Source organism: Ascidiella aspersa, chromosome 4 (genome assembly GCF_963924565.1).
Source record: "Ascidiella aspersa chromosome 4, kaAscAspe10.2, whole genome shotgun sequence".
NCBI lineage: Eukaryota > Metazoa > Chordata > Ascidiacea > Phlebobranchia > Ascidiidae > Ascidiella > Ascidiella aspersa.
Window position 1 is genome coordinate 13,058,107 of NC_139450.1, and position 21,694 is coordinate 13,079,800.

Below are 21,694 nucleotides of genomic sequence, written 5' to 3' on the forward strand. Positions count from 1 at the left end.
CGATTTGACATTTTTGGCGCAAACGTAGCAACAACAACATCTTCGGGATGCTGACCTTTTCCATGCACATTCTCTGCAAAACGAGCACTTATGGGGTCGCGCGCCACAATGGGGCGTCGAAATGCCATTTGCAGCGGCGGTCCTGTGTCTACGTAAGCAAATGGGCGTGACGTTACAGAAGCCAAAGGGTATAGCGGTTGGCGTTCATCAGTTCGTACGGGTGTGCTGCTGCTGTTGGACACTCTCGCCAACGTAAATATCTATAAGTGCGCGCAAAGCGATGGACGTGCACGTGAGTCAGACTGGCACAAGTGCGCCGCCGCTTCAATTGGATACAGTTTGGCGATCCGTGCGGATTAAGGCTAATTAAAGCGCGGACGCGGGCACATTCCCACAGACGGCACATTACGCGTCGGGCAACGGTGCGCGTCACACGGGCCACAAGGTGTGTCTGATTACCAACAAATTGCGAGCTTCAAACGACGTGCGAGCCGGGATGTTGTGCCGTAATTGTCCGCCGCCGCTACCGCGCGCCCGTGACCCAATGCTGCGCCGCTAGATGTAAGACGTTTCCCTGGGCTGATGTTCTGCTGAAATGCCCGAAACATTTGCACAACACGACTGTGAGGCTTCAAATGCGTCAATGGTGACCGCCAAGGAGGATGGGTGCTTTTAAGCAGTGTTTCTCAAACTTTTATGGCTAGAGGCACCCTTTAGAAAAAACAAATAGATTGCGGTACCCCTGCAATTTGTTTCTACAGGCAATTCACTAGAATTTCACTATAAACGGAACTGGGACAACATTCAACCCCGGTTGAGGAACCACTGGTGTTAGGCAAACCAGTCTAAATATGGTAGTTTTGCCATGCTTTACTAAATCCTGTCTCAGGCAAATTAGCATGTTCCTCCCGCGAGGCCCGAAATATTCGTCCCAAATGCAACTGATTCTATCTTTGACTCATTCCAGATAATAATAAGTATGGAGCTACATGTCATGCTGAAACCAGCGGCTGGCAGTTTGCGGGGGTGGGTCTTTTGTGAACTCCGGACGACCGCTCTGGGCGGATAAGCCGCCGCCGAGTCGATTCCGTCATCGCGAGAGCAATCACAATACACAGAGGATTATGGAGACAACGCTGGACGATTATCCTGTACGCTGTCGATGTAGTGCAAGGCAAACATTGCATATGCATGCCATTTTATGTAAACCGAAATGGAAATCCTTTTGTAACAGAAAAATTTCACTTTACAAAGTTAACTACCAGTTTGGATTTGGGTGAAGATTTGGTTGAGCTTAATACAATAGGATGTTTTTCAATCCTTTACCGTTTCTGTTTTTTAATTTGAACGTTTTTGCTAAACGCCAAGTCGAATCAATAAAACAAAACTTCTTCCGACTTGTGATGCTATTTTCGTTACAGGATCACGAATAAACGATTAGGTCATTAAAGTCCGCCGTTAAAGCCATTACACAGAGCGGCTTATATTAACGGCGCTCATCTTATTTGGTCGTATCGATCGGGGGGCGACAAAAGCCGCGTGTTGCTATTAATATAAACTGGGGCTTATGTACCGAAATCGCGACGACGACAACAACAAGCTGTTGGCCGCAGCTAGAAAAGACCTTCTTGACGGACGTGGCCCCGCATCGCCCGGCGACCCGAAAAACGTCCGGTCCGCGCCGTTCGCGACGCGCGACATGCAAGTCAAATAGGATTACATGCTCGTCAGACCGCGTCGGCCGTTGCAGCAAGGGCGTTGTCGGAACACGGGGCGTAACATTTTGTTGATCGGTCGACTAAGATGCGCTGTATATAGGCGCTGTAAAGAAAACGTTTGGACTGGACACTTTCTGCTATACCAAAGCTTTTGTATCGATCCGCATCGCGGTATCAAAAAAATATATATTTTTAAATTGACTCGATCTCGGTCTGACATTTAGCCGGTGTAGGTTCGTCACTGACATCCCCCTCGTTGGTAGTTAAACGAGTTTTGTTTTTTTTATGCTACAACTTTTCTTTTTTTTTAACTTTGGCCTACGAAACCAGGAGACAATTTTGCCTCACCCGAGAGGCGCAACATGTAAACATAACTCGCCCGAGATTTAGTGTGGCTGTCCTTCAAATGTTTACTTTGATTGGATCCTCACCAAAATTTAATATCTGGTTCATTTCGTTTGCGCCAACACAAACACTGGGCAACTATTTTCCAAACGCCAGCGAGGGAAGCCGCTGGCGACTTATTAGTTTACGGCCGACATATCGGCAAAATGCAAACTCGGGGTCAAAAAAGGAGGCAGATGTACAAGTGTGTTAACGAAAATCTGGGGAAGTTTTGTTTGTGGACAAACTGCAAGCGCTGACGCATTTCGAAGTCTAGAAAAAATATTAAAGCCTGCCGCGAAAGGCAACACATGGGACCGACGAGACAAATGCAATCAGCGTTTTCCCCGAAGCGTGACGTCAGCGGTTTCGCAGCGGTTCCGATCGCGATTCGATCTCTTGCGAGCAGCGGAGATATTCGGGCAAGATTCGGCATAATCGCTTGGGCGGAAAAGCTGGCAGGTGCGGTCGAGACGACGCGAACGGCGAAATTGTCGTCGGCGGATCGGGGCCAGATTAAAAGATGTGCGACAATTTTACGCGCACAGGCTAAAGGTAAACAAACAGCGCGAGTGCTGGCTGCGGGGCGACGCTCTCGTCGGCGCGAAAGAGTGAGGGGGCGACCTATTTTTGTGCTGGGACCTTTTGAAGTTCGCCGCGGCTATTTATTTGTCGAAACGAAACGGCTGTTTGGGAAGAGCGGCTGTTTATTTGCGAAAATCGCCGCGGACGGGATTTTAAATTGCGATGGCGCCATTTTGCAACAAAACAAGCCAATCCAATTGCCAGGCGTGCCGCGGTGTCACAGCGATGAACGGTTGGACCTAATCGGAAGATTGACAAGTACGCTCATGGTTGAGGTTGTGCGTGTTTGGCAGCGATCGAGGGCGCCAATATCACCGTTCTGTCTCTTCCGCGAGTCCTATCTGCAATTACGGATTGCGCCGTCGCGCTCCAATTTTGACGTTTTGGCGGGGTCTTGGGAATCGTGTGCCGCGATGCTCAACACAGCGATGAGCCCTGTATCTTTGACGCAAATTCGGCCCGAGAAAATCCGGCGTTTAATTGCGGTTCGGGTCGCCGGGGAAAGGGGGAGGAAAAGGCCTAAATACCATCGACGTTCGCGGGTCGCTATTATTGTTGTGCGAGCGCGGGGCGCGCCTGTCGCAAGTTCAAATTTAAACGCGAGCGCCAGGCGGCCGCTTCCTGCCCTGCAGCACAACCGGTCACCGATCGAAGGCCCGCTATTGCAGCAGACCCCTTCAGCGTTGTACTGAAGGGCTGACAGGCGCGCGGGTGCGACATTGTAGCGGTTTACGCGGTACGAGCCTTTAACGGGGCTGGTCCGCGCGTTCGTTCAGGGGCTCAATTACGCTCGGCGGCCCGATCTGGGCCCCGCATGGTAGCGTGGGAATCCAATTGCCCGCGCGAGCTTAATAGCACGTATCGGCCGCATCGGGGTTTTGACTGGAAACCGTTTGGCGCAGCGCACGGCTTAACGGCCTTAACCGCCGCAACGACGACAAAACGATTAGATGCGAACAATTCCAAGCGGTTTTCGAGCCTCGCCTGACGTCGCTGTCTCTTCTCGATTTCGATCTCTTACGCGCTTAACAGCGTCGGCAAATTATATCGGCACCAAATCGTCGAGGGACTGCAAGATTCTCGCTGTCATAAGCGCTGTTTATGCGCCGGCAAACCGACAACTATAGGCGAGATTTGCGCCGGCCGCATTTGCGATTTGTAAGGCGTCTGGTCCGCGTCCCAAGTGCGTGTTGACATCGGCGTCGGAAGGTGTCATTTGGCGCATTCCTCGATTTGCTTTTGGCCGATGCCCGCGGGTCCAAGACATTTTCTAAAGGTGAGACAGGTTTTTTCGCCGCTTTGATTTTCTCGATGAAACTATACAGCCGCCCATGCAAATTGAAAATACATTTTGCGTATAACAACCTTTTAAGGAAAATTATAACAAAGTGTAAATGTCGGAGTATTTTGATTTACTGCCAACAGTATTTGTTATTATTTTAACAACAACTGCTTTTGATCCGTAGTACTTGTTTAGTCTGAATTCGGTGAAACGACATTAATACGCAGTCGTCCGCAAATCAGCAAACGCGAAGTTGCATGTATTTTTTAAAAGTCTGCTTATGTGATGTGATTTGCCTCATGTGATCGGCAAAGGTCGGGTGATCAAAAAGTGAGACGAAGGAGATTTCGCGACTTGTAATTACTCGCAAGGCGAAAAAAACGAGTATTATGCAAAAACCCGAGTAATGTTCTAAATTAAACGCTGTGGCCTCCGTACACAAAACACGGCTCTTACCAGCACCACCAGTATATCCACTTTCCGGCGAACAACATACCCATTTTGACCATAGGAGAAAAAGTCGTTTTGCGTGCAGCAAAGCGGCTAATGTTTATGTTCAAATTTAAACGTTGTTATGCGTTGCTGGTTGTTGTTGCAACAAGCGACCTTTAAACACGCAACAAACATGAGATTTAAAAAAGCAATCAGGAGTGAGAAAGGGAAATAAACGTCGCCATTATTGCACCCGTTTGTACTTCAGGTCAGCTTTATGCGTTGGACTGTAATTTGTTTCAGAAGCACCATTCGCAAATCGTTAAGGTCACTTTATAAAAAAAACATAAAATTGAATCTATACTGCATGTGTTTGAAAAATTTTAAGTAGCTCAGTTTCTTGTGTTTTCCGCTGATGAGAGCGTTTTAAAATCTCGCATGAAAGGTTTTTTTTATCAAAATGCTTGACAAAGCAGAGTAGAGCGAAAACAAAAAAGTAAAAGTCCTATAGCGCGCTGCAATAACCCGAAGCACACACCGGTGAACAACCAACGTTTTACGGTCGAGTCGTTCTCCGTTTTAAGGCTGTGCCAGGGCAGGCGCCCGATCTCGGCAAACCGCTAATAGGCGGCAAAGCTGCTTCCTGGTAGACATTTTAATTAGCGGGAAAGAAAACAAATATTCCTTGCGCGGCGCAGGTGGCCATTTTGCTCTACCAGGCGCGGAAAAGGATGAGCGACTAGCTGACAGTGGGTTGACGAGGTTGCGGCGGCAGAAATTTTTTGGTAACCACAAAATATCGCAGCAAACCGCCAATTGGAATAACTTATTAGCACTATCATAATGAAGGTCAAAATCTGGTTTGTGATATCCGATTTAATTAAAAATTCAGTTCGTTAGTGAAAGGTTACCGCTTGTCTTGAGAGTCTTATTAGTTATTGAGCACTGCATATTCTCCTATTGAATATTGGGAACGGAAGTAGGTAGAACCATTAAGACTATGTCGTTTATTCCACTTAATATATACCTATTTAATGGCGCGTTTTAAACAACCCTGTATCGTACTTTACCCAACAGATTAATCGGCAATATTTAAATACATTTTTACCCTTGCGGTTTGTTTTGATCACGTTACATACATCTTTTAAGTCCTAAATGCAAAAAAATTCCTGATTGTTGAAAATCACCAGTAATTTAGGATGATTTTATTCAATGAATCATATGACAGTTAGATTCATCAACTGTTTGTTTTAAACGCTTAAATTTATATTAAGATTTCCGTGTTTAGTGATTCATTTGCTTGTTTCTAAAGAAATACAAATCCACGAACAACGCCCTAACGTGACAAAATGAGAATTATATTACGCTGTCACTGGAGTGGAGCTGATTTAATGATTCATTGGAGATTTGTTTGTGTGACTTGCCAGTGTCAAAGTGTCAGCGGGCAATCTATAATCTCCTTGGGTTTGTTACTTTATAAACACGAAATAAAGGCCGAATGTTTAGTTACAGCAATATCAACTTTTATGAAAAACAGAAAACTAGTTTGAGGTGTTTGTTTTTTTAGTATCCCAGCGGCGGAAAAGCAAATAAGCTGGCTGAAATTACATACAGTTTGAAATAAAGTTCTCGCATGGTGGCTCTACTTATGGCTCTATGAGTCTATGGCTTTGTATGTATTACCAAAAAAGTAAAAGTATGAACATTTAAAACTTTATCAAGAAGGCTCCACACATGCATGACGCCACGTTTGATTCAATGTATGATATTGGTCACAAATGTGATGGCGCCGATGCATTGTAATTCCGTTTCAAAACGTCCCCAATGCAATACAAAATAAATGTTTCCAAGTGTCATTTTTCTTTTTTCTTTTAATTTTTTCTTTTTTGTTTTAATTTTCAGATTATTTTAATCCTTAACCTACAATACAGCTCTCAGATGTACGCCTATTCGCGGCGAAAATGACATGAAGTACATTGGTGAATAATTTCCGAACAAAAACGCGTGTTATGTGGCTTAACCAAACGTCTGATCAACGTATTATAAAAAACGACAGGGTTGGGATGCTGAAAGAAAGGGCACTTTACGATTCACATCGAATAATAAACGTTTGCTCACCTGTTGAAAAAGTAAGAGTCGCTGCATTCCATGTCGCACCCAGGCCACTTGCACACGCCGTGGGCGTAAAGGGGTCGAGCGGCTGCCGGAGGGCTGCTCTCGCGATTCGAGGGTTGACGGTTCGGTTCCGGGCTGCTCTCCCTCGATGCCGGACGCGCGGAATGCCTGCGTTTTTGACAATCATGTTTTGGAAGTGTGTAAGGAGACACACAATAACTGTAGGACAAGTGGCTTGAATAGTACCAGCAAAAACAAGTTTACCATTATAATTAAATTCTTAGAGTAGCACGTGGCTGTGTGAATGATTACGTCGATCCAGTTTTAAAGCAGCATTGTTCACGCCTAACTAGCAGCACCAGTGCCATTGTTATCCCCAAGAAATTACTGGCATATTTGTGCATGTTGTTTACGCCTGTGACCGCGAAAGACAGCATTTCTATTCAGGAGCGCACGACCTCGGATGATCGAACAGAAAACGGTAGGAGCGCCAGTCGGCTCTGTAGCGCGTTTCTCGCGCCCGGGCTTGTTTGTTTGTTTGGTGGGCGCGAGATCGTGATATATTGCAGCGCCTCACTGTTTACGCGCGGCGCAACGGTCGTGAGCGCAACTTGTAGCCGCCCTGATCTTCGGCAACAAACCGGCGCGCCGCGTTACGCAACTGGTAAAGCGGGCCGCGATGGCACCGAGCCCGCGGCAAAACTGACTGACGCAACCGGCCAGGTTACGTGGCCAAATCATTAGGCCCGTAATCATTTGAGGACTGATAATGTTGGACCAGGGAAAAGCACATACAAGGTCTAGAGAGGAGCTGCCTGATTTTCGGTTTTGCACACTTGGCAGTTATTTCTCTTTACCTTATACAGGAATCTAGTTTAACAAAACGGGTGAGACAATGGCTCTTTCAAGGTAAAAAACGTCGATCGCTAAAAGATACGCAATTACATCATCCGGAGTACTTTTAAGCCACGATCACGGCCTTTCGCATCCCAAGCCGTTTAAGAGTCTTTCTCTATTATAGCTTGCCACCGGTTGTTTGCTTGTGTTTGGACAACAGCGCGAAGTTCAATCCCGGTTTGTTTAGCAGACTTTGGACCATCCTGTTTAGTTATTTACAAGCGCGCATCGCCGACACGCGCAACCGGCGAGAACTAAAAACGAACCTTCTTGAGTGACAGCTAAACTTGTGTTCTCCGGCATATAATGATTACACACAAACTACGCTCTATTACGGCTGTTCGAGAATTCGTTTCTCCATTGCTTAATTCAGAAAAAAGTATTTAAGGCGTGGAATAAACATTAAAACATTTTTGTGTTGAATGTCAACTTAATCGTTTTATCATTTGTAATGAGACAAGTGTACTGACCGGAGAACCGTAAATTTAACGCGTTCACCCGGCATTTGGCAACGAATCACAGTTTCGTTTAAACTAAACCCATTACGCGGGCCACTCTCAATAACTTGTTGACTTTTTACCCTTACTTGACACAAATCGCTTTACCTTGCATGTCATGTAATCTGGTTATCCCATGTAAGTCACGGATTACCAAGTTGCGGTTCGCAATTACATCGAACTTCTTGTCGCTCTTTATATAATGATATTTTGTCATAGTTGACTGGTCGCCAGTTTTATCTCTCTATATATCCTTATTTTAGAGCCAGTTTCCTACCAGGGCTCTGTTTGCATTATTTTAAAATATATTGTAATCTCATGTAAAATACCTTCGATCAACTTCCATGCTCTCGCCGCCGTTTCCCGAGTCTCTGTTGTCATCTATACTTGTGTCCTGGTAAGGCTTGAAAGTAAGGTTCTTCTCCGCGGCTCCTTGCGCGGAGTTTCGGCGCGAGGCCACCACGCTTTCCGTCATGTGCTTCAGGAGAAGGTTTTGCAAATCCGTCGGCGACAGTTCTGCAATAAAAAATGGTCGTTCGTGAACGTCGAATTGGAGCCTTAGCGTACTGTTACCGCATAAAATAAAAATTAAATTTGCGCTTTCATAAAAATAAATGAAGCCAGGCTCGTTTCAAAAAGGCATAAGAATTCGTTTAAAGTTAAAAAATAAATTTGCCGCTTTGGTTAGATAAGATCTGCGGAAATTTAATGTTTATATACGAGGAACACATTTCCCACATCTACTGAGCTGGATAAGCGCATCAGTTTTGTCGATGTAAGCAACACAAAAATGCGTTGGTACGCATCGATTAGTTTTTTTCATTTATTTTTTGTGTTTATTTAGGTGGAGGGGGCGAAAGGTTTACACGTTGGTTCATGCGGGTGACTTATATTCCTATGGTTCCAAGCAACCCCTAGCTCTTAATTTGCCCGCCGATAAAAAGAAAATTATAAGTTGATCTGATACCTTGACTGGCTTGTTGTTGTTGCCTGTTCTGCTGTGCCATAGCCATGGCAGCGGCTAAACCCTGCTGCTGTAGGGCCGCCGCTGCCGCTTGTTGCTGTTGTTGTTGTTGCTGCTGCTGCTGAATTTGCTGTAGATGCATGAGCTGCTGGAGTGCCAGCTGCTGTTGCATTTGTTGTTGCTGCTGTTGGTCTTTTGCGTTCAAATCGCCGGTCGAGTTGCTTCGATTGTTGTTCGAAGAATTACTGACCGACTGGTGCTTTTGTTGCTGCTTGGCAGTAGGCAACTGTAAAAGACAAGGATGACTTTATAGCAGCGAACAGACTTAACGATGGTATAGGCTCTTATAGACACAGTTAACATGCTAAAGTATGCCGTTGGTTCGTAGGAAGTCTTTCATTACTGGTAACACTAGACTAAATATGTTTTTTTTTTATCTTGTTAATTGACATATTTTCATGTTAATTTTCGACTTTAAGCAGTTGTAGGCTGTAGTCTAACCCTACAAGGCGTTAAAACCAGCGTTTATATGTAAAACGCTTATGTTAAACATCTTTCCTTCTAAAACTACAAAGCAAGAAAATGTCATATTTAAAGCGGGTCGAGAACAATTACGTGCAGTCGCCTGCAACACTCTCATTACAGCGCATTTAAGTTATAAACCACGCGTTATCCCTGCGTTTCATCTCGTATTTACAAGACCACAACCGCACCAAGCCAATTGCTGTAAAGTAGCACACAGCCACTATGCGATCTACTATGGAAAGCAGATTGTTGCTGCGACAGACAAATGCAAACACCAAACATTTTTCTTACTGTGAGATGCACAAAAAAAGTAAAAAACTTTGTTTAGTTATCGATTCATTTTACTGATAAAGGCTAAACACAAGATAAACATATAGGATCAGGTTTCTATTTTTGCATGAGACGTATACGCCGACCAGTAGCGGCGATGGCATGCGTAACCGCTATGAACTGACTTGGCACCAGCCGCTATTACTCTTTCTCGGCACTTCAACGAAAACGAACTACGAAATGACGCAAAAGTTATTACGCTGTGGCGGATAGAATTTCACTATGTAGCTGACAAGCGGAATAGGGGTACCTTGTTTGTAGTCTAAAATGCACTATTGGCAAGGTGGACCACAAAATCACGTCGCGACAGCCCGACTGGGATTTCGTTCAAATCGAGATTTTCCGTAACCGGCTGCTGCGGCTATTTGCGGCGGATAACCAAGACGTAAACAGGCGCCCGCTTAAAGCTTGCCTTTGATTCGCGACGTCGCTATTGAGCCTGGCAATTTGGTACGGTCGATAAGCTGCGTCTGGCAACGAGAACGTTTAAAATGGGTCGATAACGCCGAACTTCGCAAGTCAGCGGCCACGTTTTCGCATACTGTAACGAACGTGTAAACTTTTTGCTATCGATTCGCAATGCTATTCAGTGCGATGGTGGACCTTATATGTTGGGAGAAGCGTTGATTAAAAGTAAAGTGTGGGTTTCTTTGACGAGAGAGAAATGAATTCTAACTGTAGATCTAGAAATTTATTAGTGTATAGAATAACCTTCCGCATTTTTAACTACCGAATTATACTATACACGGTAGCTGTTCCTAATATAGAATTTCGGGATATTGCCGACTGCCATTTGAACACGCGCCACAGCAGCCTAAAAAAGGGCGGTACGGAAAAGGGTCGTCAATAACGCGGCCGTATAATGGCAGACCGAATGTTGACAAACAGGCCGCGTGACGCTTGTTTTCCAAGCCGGCTCATAAAACAAACGCAGCCAGAATGTGGAAGTCGGTTCTGGCGCACTATAATAGACGAAAACGCGCGGTAGTGCCTACGCCGCGATGATGGATGTGCTAGGTTTCAATTGAGCGGCGAACACGAATTGCCGGGGTTGATTAATTCGGCTGGCGAAAAAAACAGAGCAAGACAGAACCCTGGGCCCTGGTACTTGCGTGGGTCGAACCTATACCGGTAAGTGTACAAATCCGACTCAAGCACACATGTTACACCTAATCGAAGATAATACAACAATAACTTTTAGCTTCAGAAATGTAAATCAAGCAAGAAGTTAACATTTATCCTCAGATAGTGGTGTCACCAGTTTGCCCAGCAGTTTAAAATATATCGGCGGTCTCATTCGCGACGTCGTACGCTTAAACTCTAGCGCAATATAAAGTGGCCTGGAGTGTCTTTGCCTTCGAATCAGCGATTTTCGGGCCACTTCGGACTTCTTCGAAAAGTCGGAAACAATTACTTTGCGAGACTCGAGTGCCGAAGGAAATTCGTCAATAGTCTGAGGTGGCATCTTGTAGAAGCTCCTTGACAGACTTAATCAAGATGCTGGCGATTTCATGTAATTGCCGCCCGGTGCGCAATTCACGGGTTAGATTCGAGCGGAATTAAACCTTTAGCAGCTCTCGGTTCCACTTAAAACTGTTAAACAGGGCGTGCAAGGTATGTTTTCCGGTTTCATCGCTAAATAAGCTATGCCAAACCTGGCAATTTACAGAAAACATAACTTTAGGAATAAAGTTGGAATAAACGTATTTGTAGAAATACTGCGCTGCGTCATTTTAGCCGAACTTGCGAAATCATCATAAGGGTGATCAATGTAACAAGGCTGTGTGCCAGCAGACAACACCGCGTATGATGTACGGGTCGCTGAGTAGCGCATGCAAAACGGCATCGTTTGTGGATGCGTAAACAATACACACATTTGTGTTGCAACGAAGGGCCGTAACAATACGGCAGCGCGCGTCCGCGAAAGGAAGCGATCCTAAACTGGATGACGAAGCGGCGTATTGTGCTGTTTACGCCGATGCTGCCTCGTTTCGAACAGCACAATCGAAGTGGTTGCAGCGGCACCGCCATTCAAAGGCTACGAAACCGAACGGACAAGCTCGTGCCTTCCCGAATTGCTGCAGGCATAATGAGGGGGGACTTACGGCGGTAGGGCGAAACCTTTCGCTGCCTGTTTGTACATTGTACAGCAATATCCAGTCCGCGTGAAGTTTCCGAGGTGCCTTTGTACATCAAACGCGGCAAAAAAGTCCAGCAATATTCTAGACCTCGTGGATATAGGAACAAAGAGTCCGTCACGGGTTCTGCGTGGGGTTGTTCGTTGCGGCAGCCTTCCGCCGTCACAAACAAACGGCATCGCGCGCTCCCGGGACGCGGGCAATAAAAATAAGCAAAACAAAACAAAACGACGCGACCCGGCTCGGCCCCGGGAGCCTCTCGCTCTTACGGCAAGCAGCATCGCCGATTGGCAAAACAAAGCGCGTGCGAGCGTGCGTGTGTGTGCCTTGTTGACGGCTCGCCCTATTTGCGGCGTGTGTGTGCGTAAGCAAACGCCCAGAAGCGCTGTTTAGAACAACATTGCGCACGCTCATGTATACAAGGCGACCGGCGGCGAACACAAGAGAATACTGCACACAACGAAGCTCGCTCTCCGGATGAATCGCACTTGGAGAGCTTGACTTTTTCGCCAGAACGAATATGTGTGGAGAAACCGATTTACCTCACATAAACTCCTGCAAGTAGCGACAGCAATCGGTTCCAGACGAGCGTCAATCAAGCGCAAGCAAACAGCGGGAAATGCGCGTCACGTGTCACAAGCACAGCGCGCAAAAGGAGTTTTATGAAAACGCCTCCTATCCAAAGTTGGCGTTGCAGAAATCGACACGCGATCGCGCGCCGGGTAAAGTTAACGGCCCACGGCTTCAAAGCGATTTGTTCGGGGTGGCTTATTAAAAAACGGCCACCTGTTGTCGACACACGCCGAGATATGTTTACAAATACACATAGACAGGCGGCAAGAGGCGAATCCAATTTCCTGCGGGCGAGCGTTCCGGTCGCAATCCCGTCCGCCACCTACGAAGACACTAGGAAACGGATTCACTTTCGCAGGAAAAGAAACGGAACCGCGATGACGGCGGTCATATCAGTCGGGCTATCGCACTCTTAACGACTGCGTAAGCGCGCGCGCTGACGCGAATCGCTACGAGGTCTCGCACGAGCGGATTTGACAGGACATTGACCGAAAGCTATAGAAGGGCCGTGAAATGTGAATTCCAACTGGAATTGGTAATCAACTAACGTTGCTTAAATCAGGTAAAACCTACAGGTAAAAACATGAGTAAAAACAGGATCAGACGTTTTGTTTAGAAGGAAAATATATTTCGAATGATTCATTCGAATAAGGAACTGACGATGCCACTTGGCGAAATATATTTTCCTTCTAAACAAAACGCCTGATCCTGTTTCTACTTATGTTTTACCAATAGGTTTTACCTGATTTTTTTTGTTTTTAACTATGAGTTTTACTTGTTAATATACGCGTCAGCGGGGAAGTGATCGACTGGCTAAAACCTGCCGCCGATGGTTTTGGATTCTACCACGATACAACTTAATGTTGCTTAAAGCAGTTTGCGTCTTGGTCGGAGCGTTAATTTTAGGTTGTTGTTTCCAGCAAAGGCAAAACGAGCGTGGGCCCGTTTTGGCATTTTGGCATTCCGAAAACAAAACAGCCGCGATGTGCTGAGCCGGTGGCGCAGCAATTACTGGCGGTGGTCGTCATTGCGGTGGAAAAGGCACTCGACAAAATTAAATAGCTCCACTCGAACGCGCTAATTGGAATCATTCGAGCGGCGTTTTGATTGTGTTGCAATGCGATAAATTCGGCTTGAGCTTCTGGGAACGTCTGCGCAAACGTAAACACCGGTAAACTTGTTTGACGCAGTGAGCTGTCGGTGTATTGCGGTTTTTCCCATTACAAAGGATAAATATGGAAATACGTAGGATGAAAGGCAAGGCTGAAATGCCAACGCAATTTTTTTATTTGGTATAATTTTGGTAACGCGTGACTTGATGACTGGAATTTATTTTAGTTCTGATACAGTTAATTTACGTATTTTTCCTTAATTTTTTGTCCATACAAAATAAAATTATTAAATCGGAATCTAAACCTGTTTTAAGAAGACTTAATGTCGTCAAAATTGCACAAAACAGAAAATACACAAGTTAATATTCAAAACAAGATCGGTTTGAAACAAACAACAATGTACGGCTTGTCTCTCAACCGCTTGACAAAGCATTACGCAGCCCTAACCGCCGCGACATAGTTTGACAGGCGTCAAATGCCGAACCAGACGCCAATCGCGATTCATGGAACAGGGCAGGAACCTGGTTTATATAAATAAACGCGCGGCCTCGACGTATTGCTTGTCAGCGGGCTTCGATTAAGCGAAAATAGAGCACAAATAAACAACTGCTGCAAATATAGCGCACACAAATAATGGCAGAAATACTCAGCAATACGCGATCGGGCGCAATTCGACAATTTTGGAACGTTCTTTCACGGGGAAGTCATTTAAAAGCGAACGAGATTAATTTTATTATTTTAATTCGTATGTTTTGCAGCGATCATACTTCTAGTATAAGCCTTTAAATGTTGCGCTTTATTTAGAAAAACTTAACCTAATGAAATGCAGTACAATGAAAGAAAGAAACTATTCACAACGCAGGAATACCTCCTGAGAACAACTCCTAAAAATTCCTGGGAATACCTCCTAATTCTGCATTAATCAACGTGACGATCGCACGTTTGCGCAAAGACCAGCCACAACAGCGAAAGCCTTGTTTGGCCAAGGCAGCTTTGTCCACCACCACTCCAAAACAAATTAGGGGCGGGAACTGGAGAAGCAAAGATCGCCATCACTGGACAAGGCACTAAAACGCGGCAACGCGAGCGCAACCCCCCCATGCACTAGACACTTACCCTTGATTGACAGCGGGGTCAGAGGTGCTGGGGGTTGAGCTGACCGGTGCTCGGGCGTGGGTAAACCCTAGACAGCGGTCTAATTTAGGGGTCAAGTCCCACACCCCACCCGGGGTGGCTGGTGGTGACGTAGCTATGTTCGACCTAGGCTAAGAACAACTGCAGGCGAGGTCCCGGTCACGGCACTGCGTCTCTCCATCGATAATAATCTTTGTTTGCGGAGGCGAGCAAGATCGATCCCAAAGCATTCGGCGCGCCCCTCCCGGTAGGCTACTCTCCCCACAACCCCCCAAATGAGCCCCAGGAACCTAGCACCCTTGTTGTGCTTGTAGATGATGCAAGTGGCGGACTGGCCGGCTCGCTACTGTAACGGTGTCCGTTACCATAAATACAAACACAGCTTACAAAAGAGTTTGACCAACGAGCGAGCGAGAGTTGCATTTCGCCGCCGAAACTTTTGAAGTGTTAAAAGGCGCTCGACCCCGGGTCACATAGGTCCCCTGGGGCGCGACCTTGCCGGTATCCAAGCCGCCCCTTTTCCTCGTTTATTAGTCGCCCGGCGGCCGATGGCTTAGGACGATAGCCGCGGTAAATGAGAGTCTTGTGTTTTTTTGCCGTTGAAGTTGAAAACAAAGATGGACGAGGGCACTTAACCCAAAGGCTACAAAAGCATGACCGGGGATTAGGCTCTCGTCGGCGTGGCGCGAATGCCCAGGTTTGGCGAAAGCAATACCAAGGATTCGATCAGCATAAAAAAGAATACGCGATTGGGGTTATGCTGTGCTAATACCCTTAATTTGTCATAGCACACGTGGTATTCGTATTTCGACGCAGGCTCACGACTGCGCCTTTTAGGCCAGTTGATAAGTCTTTTTGTGTCGGTTTATCGGATTTTTTGCAGAACACTCTATCTGTGGAACAGTGGTGGTCCATGGGGTTTACTCTGCCTGCGCTGTTTGTTTAAATACGATAGCAACAGCCTGCTATAGAGATCAATTTCGCGCCCTCTCCATCAACAAATCGCCAAACAAATTCAAGTGTGACCGGCAGGCGCAAATCACCACGGCCTATCTGCCGTCGCACACAGCGGTCCGCCATTTATCACCATTCAGTGCGCGACAAGGTACACACAAGAGCCAGCGACAAGGCAACCGACCCAACGAGAGTTTTCACCTTGGCCGACATTTTAATGCTTTGATGTGACTCACCCAAAGTAGGCAAACAAGCGAAACAAGGCGACGCAGATTCTCAAGTCATTTTGTTTGCGTCAAACTGAACCTATCGCTGTAGATCATAGATCAGTCTACAATGCAGCGTACGCTTAACGTAATTTGGAAACGTAGCTCAATCAAGCAAAAATGGTAGAAAGGCACCAACCTGCGTTTGAAAGTCTTGGATCTGTTTCTGCCGCTGCCTGTAGAACTCCTGGAGTTGCGCCTGCTGCAGAGAGAAGAAAGCCTGCGGTTAGCATGTTGGTAATCGACGTCATTAGACAGCATATAATTTTGGCGGATGTACGGTATATTGATATGGTGGTCAAACAGAAAAGGCCACTTTTATCACACAGGCGTGCCATTTGCGTCAAAACCGTTTGCGCGTCCCGGCGTGAACTCGCCAGAGCAAACCGTTTATGTATGGACGGATATGGACAAAAACAAGCAGACGCCGGATCATTAAGTCGCGATTGCGGAAGCGGACACTTTAACCCTCAGCAAAGGGTCAATTGAATGCAGCGTCGTAGTCTTTATTGTGACAAGGCCAACTCTGACCTTCCAATTTTGGCGCCGCGAAAACGAGGCTGGGCGATTGCCAGCAGGAATTGGCGCGACCAAAGCATTAAGTTTAAAACAATGGAAAATACTTTGGAAGCAATCCAGTAGCCCTTCAGGTTTGCTTTGTAGCGCGGCCAAATACGCAAGTTACCTTTGGACGGATTCGACCCTTGGACTAAGGGTGGAATGAATGTCTAGTGCACGCTCGGTAATGTGCTGTTCTCGATCTCACCCGATGGTCGCTTTATTGCGCCAACAGACTTTACCCCACTTACGTGAGTAAAGCATCCGTGACAGCAAACAAAATGTTCAACAGTCGTTTGTACATCTACCCGTAACCCCTGCCATTTTTGTCTCGTATGATGATTGACGAACCGACTTTAGTTTTTTGGCTCAAAAAAGATATAGGTTTAAAAATAGTTATTCGACAACAAGCTAAGATATTCTAAATTTATCGAATTTGAACGACTGTAGTTTTACCTGATGGGCAGAGACCGCTTGTTGTTGCATCATGGCTTGCAGTTGCTGTGGTGATAAGACTTGCTGGGACAGCAGCTGTTGCATCTACGTGAACAACAGGTTACAAAATACTTCATTAATTTTAAATGAGATGCAACGCCGCTAAGGCAATATTGTTATTTACCAGCGGCATCTAGCCTTTTTTCCGAATCACTAACTGAGAATTTTACAAATGAAAGGAATAATACTTCTTAACAAAAAAATTCTTCAACAAAAAAAGGTCGTAAACGATTAATTAATTATTAATTCGACGTTTTCCAAGAGCTTCGCATGGAAAACCCGCCATTCCTTCTCAAGTAATCGCTTCAAGCTTCGAACTGGCATAACGATAACGCGCAATTGGCAATAAGCAATTTAGAAACACATGCATTATGCTCACACCTGATGTGGCAAAATGGAAGAAGAGTGTGACGGCATCACGCCGGCGGCCATCGCCATTGCCATGGCGTGCTTGTTTAGGGCTGCTCCAGGGTTGCTGGAGTCTTCCACCGGACTTGGCGGCGATCCGTTGCTCCTCTGCTTGTCGTGCTGCTTTAACGTGGACGCCTGGTGATGTTGGAGGAAGGCCAACTGCATCGCCTGCCAAGATAGTTTCGTTCAATAACACATTTTTTGTAGAAATATCTGTGTGCAATATGTTCCAATCCGGACAATGAAAATAATTTAAAATCAGGGCGAACCTGCTAGTTTTAACATGTTTATTTGAAGATTTTCATATATTGTTGACCGAGTCGTTAATACTGTTTCAAGTGATTTATTAAAAAGCATTGAGTATTTGTTTTTAGTTCCAAAAAAACAACGATTTAACTTGCTACTCGGTTTCGCTCAAAACTTTTAACAACTGACAATCTATCATAGGGGTAATGTGGATAACCTATACACAATTATAATCCTATACCGTAAGAGGATCGCAGTTTTAATTTGACTTCTATATGTAATTTGAAGTTCTGCTCGCTAACTGTGTTTTCCTCAAGTGCCAAATTGTAGCCAATATATCTCAACAGCGGCTGCGAAGCACACCTTAAGTAAAGGTCGTCGAAATGGTGAGGCGGAGCCTTTCTTTATGTTAGATAACGTGCTGGATCGAAAGCCATATGTGTTGCGGGCATGCTTTTTTCCAAAATCGTCTAACACATTCAATACGGGGTAAATATTACCTCGCGCCATTTGGCGGGAGAACAATCAACAAACAAGCAATGACATTCGGCGCCGCAAGGCCCGCAATGGGAAAATAATGCTTCAAAATCAATATCCCTAACGCTATCTGCAGTAAAGAAAAATGGCAACGGCATCCATCCGGCCCGACAGCACGATTCGAAAACTCAATTATCCAATATAGGCCTACCTGTCTTTGCCAATTAGAGATCTCGAGCAGACTGTGGTCGGAGGAGTTGCTTCGCGACTTGGCAGTTTTGCCGAAGTAATCCGCTACGAGGCTGCCCCTCTCGGGTGTATCTCGTGACGCGCTGAGGTAGGATGGAGAGTGCGAACGCCGTTCGTTGCTGTTGTTTCCGTTAGCGTTTAAAGTATTGCCCTTCGTCTTATGGTTCTTGTGGTCGTGCTCTTGCTGACGACGATGACTTATGCTGGCTTCTTCGAGCCTGGCGAGCTGGAAGAGACGATGATCTCTGGTCGCTGGGGAAGTGGAATCGGGACTAGCTCGATGCTGCTGCTGCTCGTTGCCGATCTCAGGACTTTGCATTCTCAAAAGGACGCACTCGCATCAGCATTACACACCTTATGTGTTCGCACACGGCAAAGCCTATATGTAGGAGTGTGTCGTAACACGAAAGCTATTACGAGACCTGTCGTACAAAAACATGAAGACAAATCAGTATTAGGCTGCTTTAGCGCTGACTTGTACGAAGCACACAATAAAACTAATATATTCAGAGCTGTCAATTACTGCTATATATTAAGACCATCTAAAAATCTTTGACATGCCATATTAGGAATATGACCTACGTCTGATCGCTTTTCGACAAAAAAATCAAATGCAATACCGTACCGGCCTCCGCCGAGTCATATCAGGTGTTAGGGATAATCCACAGTTTGGTCGATTAAACCTTTGCTAGTCGGCCAAACGCGTTAGTCTGCCAAGCATTGCTCTCGGGCATGCGAAAAGCGACAATTAAGTGCCGAAACCCTAAACACTTTCCGGGGCGCATTCTGACCACTAGAAATGTCCGCAAAAAAGGAAAAAAATCTCCGCCACTCCCTGTGTCTTCCAGCTGCGGTGCGCGAATAGCTCACCGCGGGACCCGGGCAGTGTTAAGCGCGGGACACCGCAAGCAATTTCGCGTTGCGTTTTCGATATAATTTATGCCGCGACGTGGCCTGATCACACAGACATGCGATAGGCCGACACTTAGGCCTTCCGTTCCGGGCCTAATTGCAAGGTCTGAAATCCGAGGCCCGAACGTCAAGCCGTAATCTGCGCGCTTTTCTTCGCTTGCCGATGATTTAGATTGTTGGGCGAGAAACCGCAACGAAAACAGGCGCGAGAATGATAATAATAATCCACCCTTGTCGACGTTTTTTACCGTAAGTGCCACTCAACAAATTGCGGAAAACGGTGGCTATAAACTGCCTTCAAGCGACACCTAGCCATTGACCTTTACTCTTCTTCCTGTATCACATTGCCTATTTCTACCAAAGCACTTCTGTAAGGCCAAATCGCTACGAAAATATGTTTTTTTTAACTAGCCGAGTGTCTGAACAACGCCACTGCCTTCCGAAGATGACTAATCTATAACACGTCACCATGATTTTGTAAACAATAGAAGCAACGCACAACTATGCTTTTAAGGCTGTTTGACTCATTATCACAAGTAAACAAACAAGACAACATTGATTTCATACCATATATCAAAATTTGCCTTAATTGTCTATTAATATTTGTTTACCACGCGCGGAAATACACGTTTTTTTAACCCAACACACTGCCAACTGGTCCGTTTCCAATTAACCAGGCAGCCAATCGATCCACTGCTAAGCGAATAGGTATCTTCAAAAAGAGGAAACTACAGTTTACATAAAGATCTTATTAAATCACCAATCCAATCTATATCAGTGCTGGGGGCAGACCTCGGGCCTCAAATCCGTGGGAAAAAACGCGGCGAATTAAAGTGGCGTGGCGGCGTATCGACGCTGCAGTGCCCGGAGACGAAAATAAATCACGGCGGCTGAACCCCCTTCTGCAGTGAAAACACAGAACGGTCGAACGAGGGTTCTTTTGCGTCCAAACTCAACGTATTGCGACAACAAAGACTTGACAGATCCCAAGGACAGATAACCAGCCATTAACATTTGCTGCTTGATGCTGATGGGCGAGCGCCCGATACGCCCGCGAAGCGAGCTTCTGGTAAACAGGAAAACTGACCTTAATACAAAAGAACACGCGGGCGAACCAGTAAACAGGATACGTTTATAGCGGGCGGCTGCTGCCGCAGTGGCAAGGCAATACACAGCAACGCCCGAGAGGCGGCGCGTGTATATATTAGAGTGCGTGCCGGCGGCAGGGCGCGCACAGTGCAACTCACTACGATTATTTCGGGCTTTGTTTGAAAATGCGTATATAACCGCACGAGTAACATCCGATGATATTTCACAAAGCTGTATCAGTCTCGTCAACGTTGCTCGCGAGATTAACACATATAACGTTTAGTATGCCAACATTTAAAAGTGTTTATGTCCGAAAATAGAAAACACTGTAATCTACAAAGTGGTTTAACTTTTCATAAACAAACAAAAAAAACATTAACTTAACAGTTGTATAAACGTTGTTACGCTTATACCCTTTTATCTAGGTTAGACTTGTAGACTTATGCTTCATTTCCGCCACTATCAATCCCCTCTCGCTGACTTACTGCTGATCTGATACGGCACAGCAGGGCAGTCAATCGCTAACGGTCCGCAGTCGCTTCCGCCGGTCTTTCGTGCACACGTGGACGCCGTAACGCAGCAACCTTACCGGTGTCTGGTAGGAAAAATATTTCCCACATAAAGAATCGCGTTTAAAGAGACGGCCACCAATCCCTTTGCATTTCGCCGGCACTTCTCTGCATCCGCGCACACCAATCGGTTGCAACGTGCACTGCGTGCCGCGAAACGCACGCCTAGTCGCCTACGCTACCACAAGGGCTATACCACTGTACGTTATTGCTACTGCTGCTGCTGCTGCTGGCGTCGCTCATATTGCTACCTCTTACGCCGCCCTGGCTGCCAAAGCGTTTTGGCAAACGACGCACTGGAAGCGCCCGTTTCCACCGCACTGGAAGCGCGTCGCTCTAACAAAGGAAAAAAGGGGGCTGTGTATACAAGTTTTCGTCGTGCGGCCGACTGCCTGTCGCTCGCGCTGGCTGGACGGTTGCCTCGGCGCACCTGCCATCCTCTGAGAGAGGCCAGTTCACGTGACGAGATGCAACTGCGGTTATTTACTTAGCCCGTTTAAAATCAAACAACAGAAATAAACAGGGCAATCGCAAATGGTGGTGCCAAATTTGGTGCGAAAGCTGTTGCGAAAACACGGAATAGGGGTGGTTTCTAAAACGGCCATACATGCTGCCCGATTCTGGCATTTTCCGAGGCAGCCACGGCTTTCTGCGACGGGCCGCCATCCGCAATGGGCAATTTCAAGCTCAGATCAGTAACCCGACACCAGCCTGTCAACAGGCATCGGCCCAGCGTGGCCAGCCGACCGTCTCGCCTGTGACAAGCGCCTCTTAACGCAACC

At 46.2% G+C, this 21,694-nt stretch overlaps 1 protein-coding gene across 1 annotated transcript in view; it reads right to left on the bottom strand.

Annotated features, from left to right (window-relative positions):
* LOC146147978 (uncharacterized) overlaps positions 1 to 18,758 on the bottom strand; it is a 41,758-nt gene extending 23,000 nt beyond the window's left edge. Inside the window, exons 1-7 of the mRNA XM_083387396.1 lie at positions 18,305 to 18,758; positions 17,341 to 17,538; positions 16,921 to 17,004; positions 16,046 to 16,108; positions 8,878 to 9,160; positions 8,240 to 8,426; positions 6,520 to 6,684 (exon numbers count right to left, since the gene is read on the bottom strand). Coding sequence (XP_083243522.1) covers positions 6,520 to 6,684; positions 8,240 to 8,426; positions 8,878 to 9,160; positions 16,046 to 16,108; positions 16,921 to 17,004; positions 17,341 to 17,538; positions 18,305 to 18,661 — 1,337 coding nt within the window. The 5' untranslated portion in view covers positions 18,662 to 18,758. The remainder of the gene's footprint in view (positions 1 to 6,519; positions 6,685 to 8,239; positions 8,427 to 8,877; positions 9,161 to 16,045; positions 16,109 to 16,920; positions 17,005 to 17,340; positions 17,539 to 18,304) is intronic.
* Between the last annotated feature and the right edge of the window lie 2,936 nt (positions 18,759 to 21,694).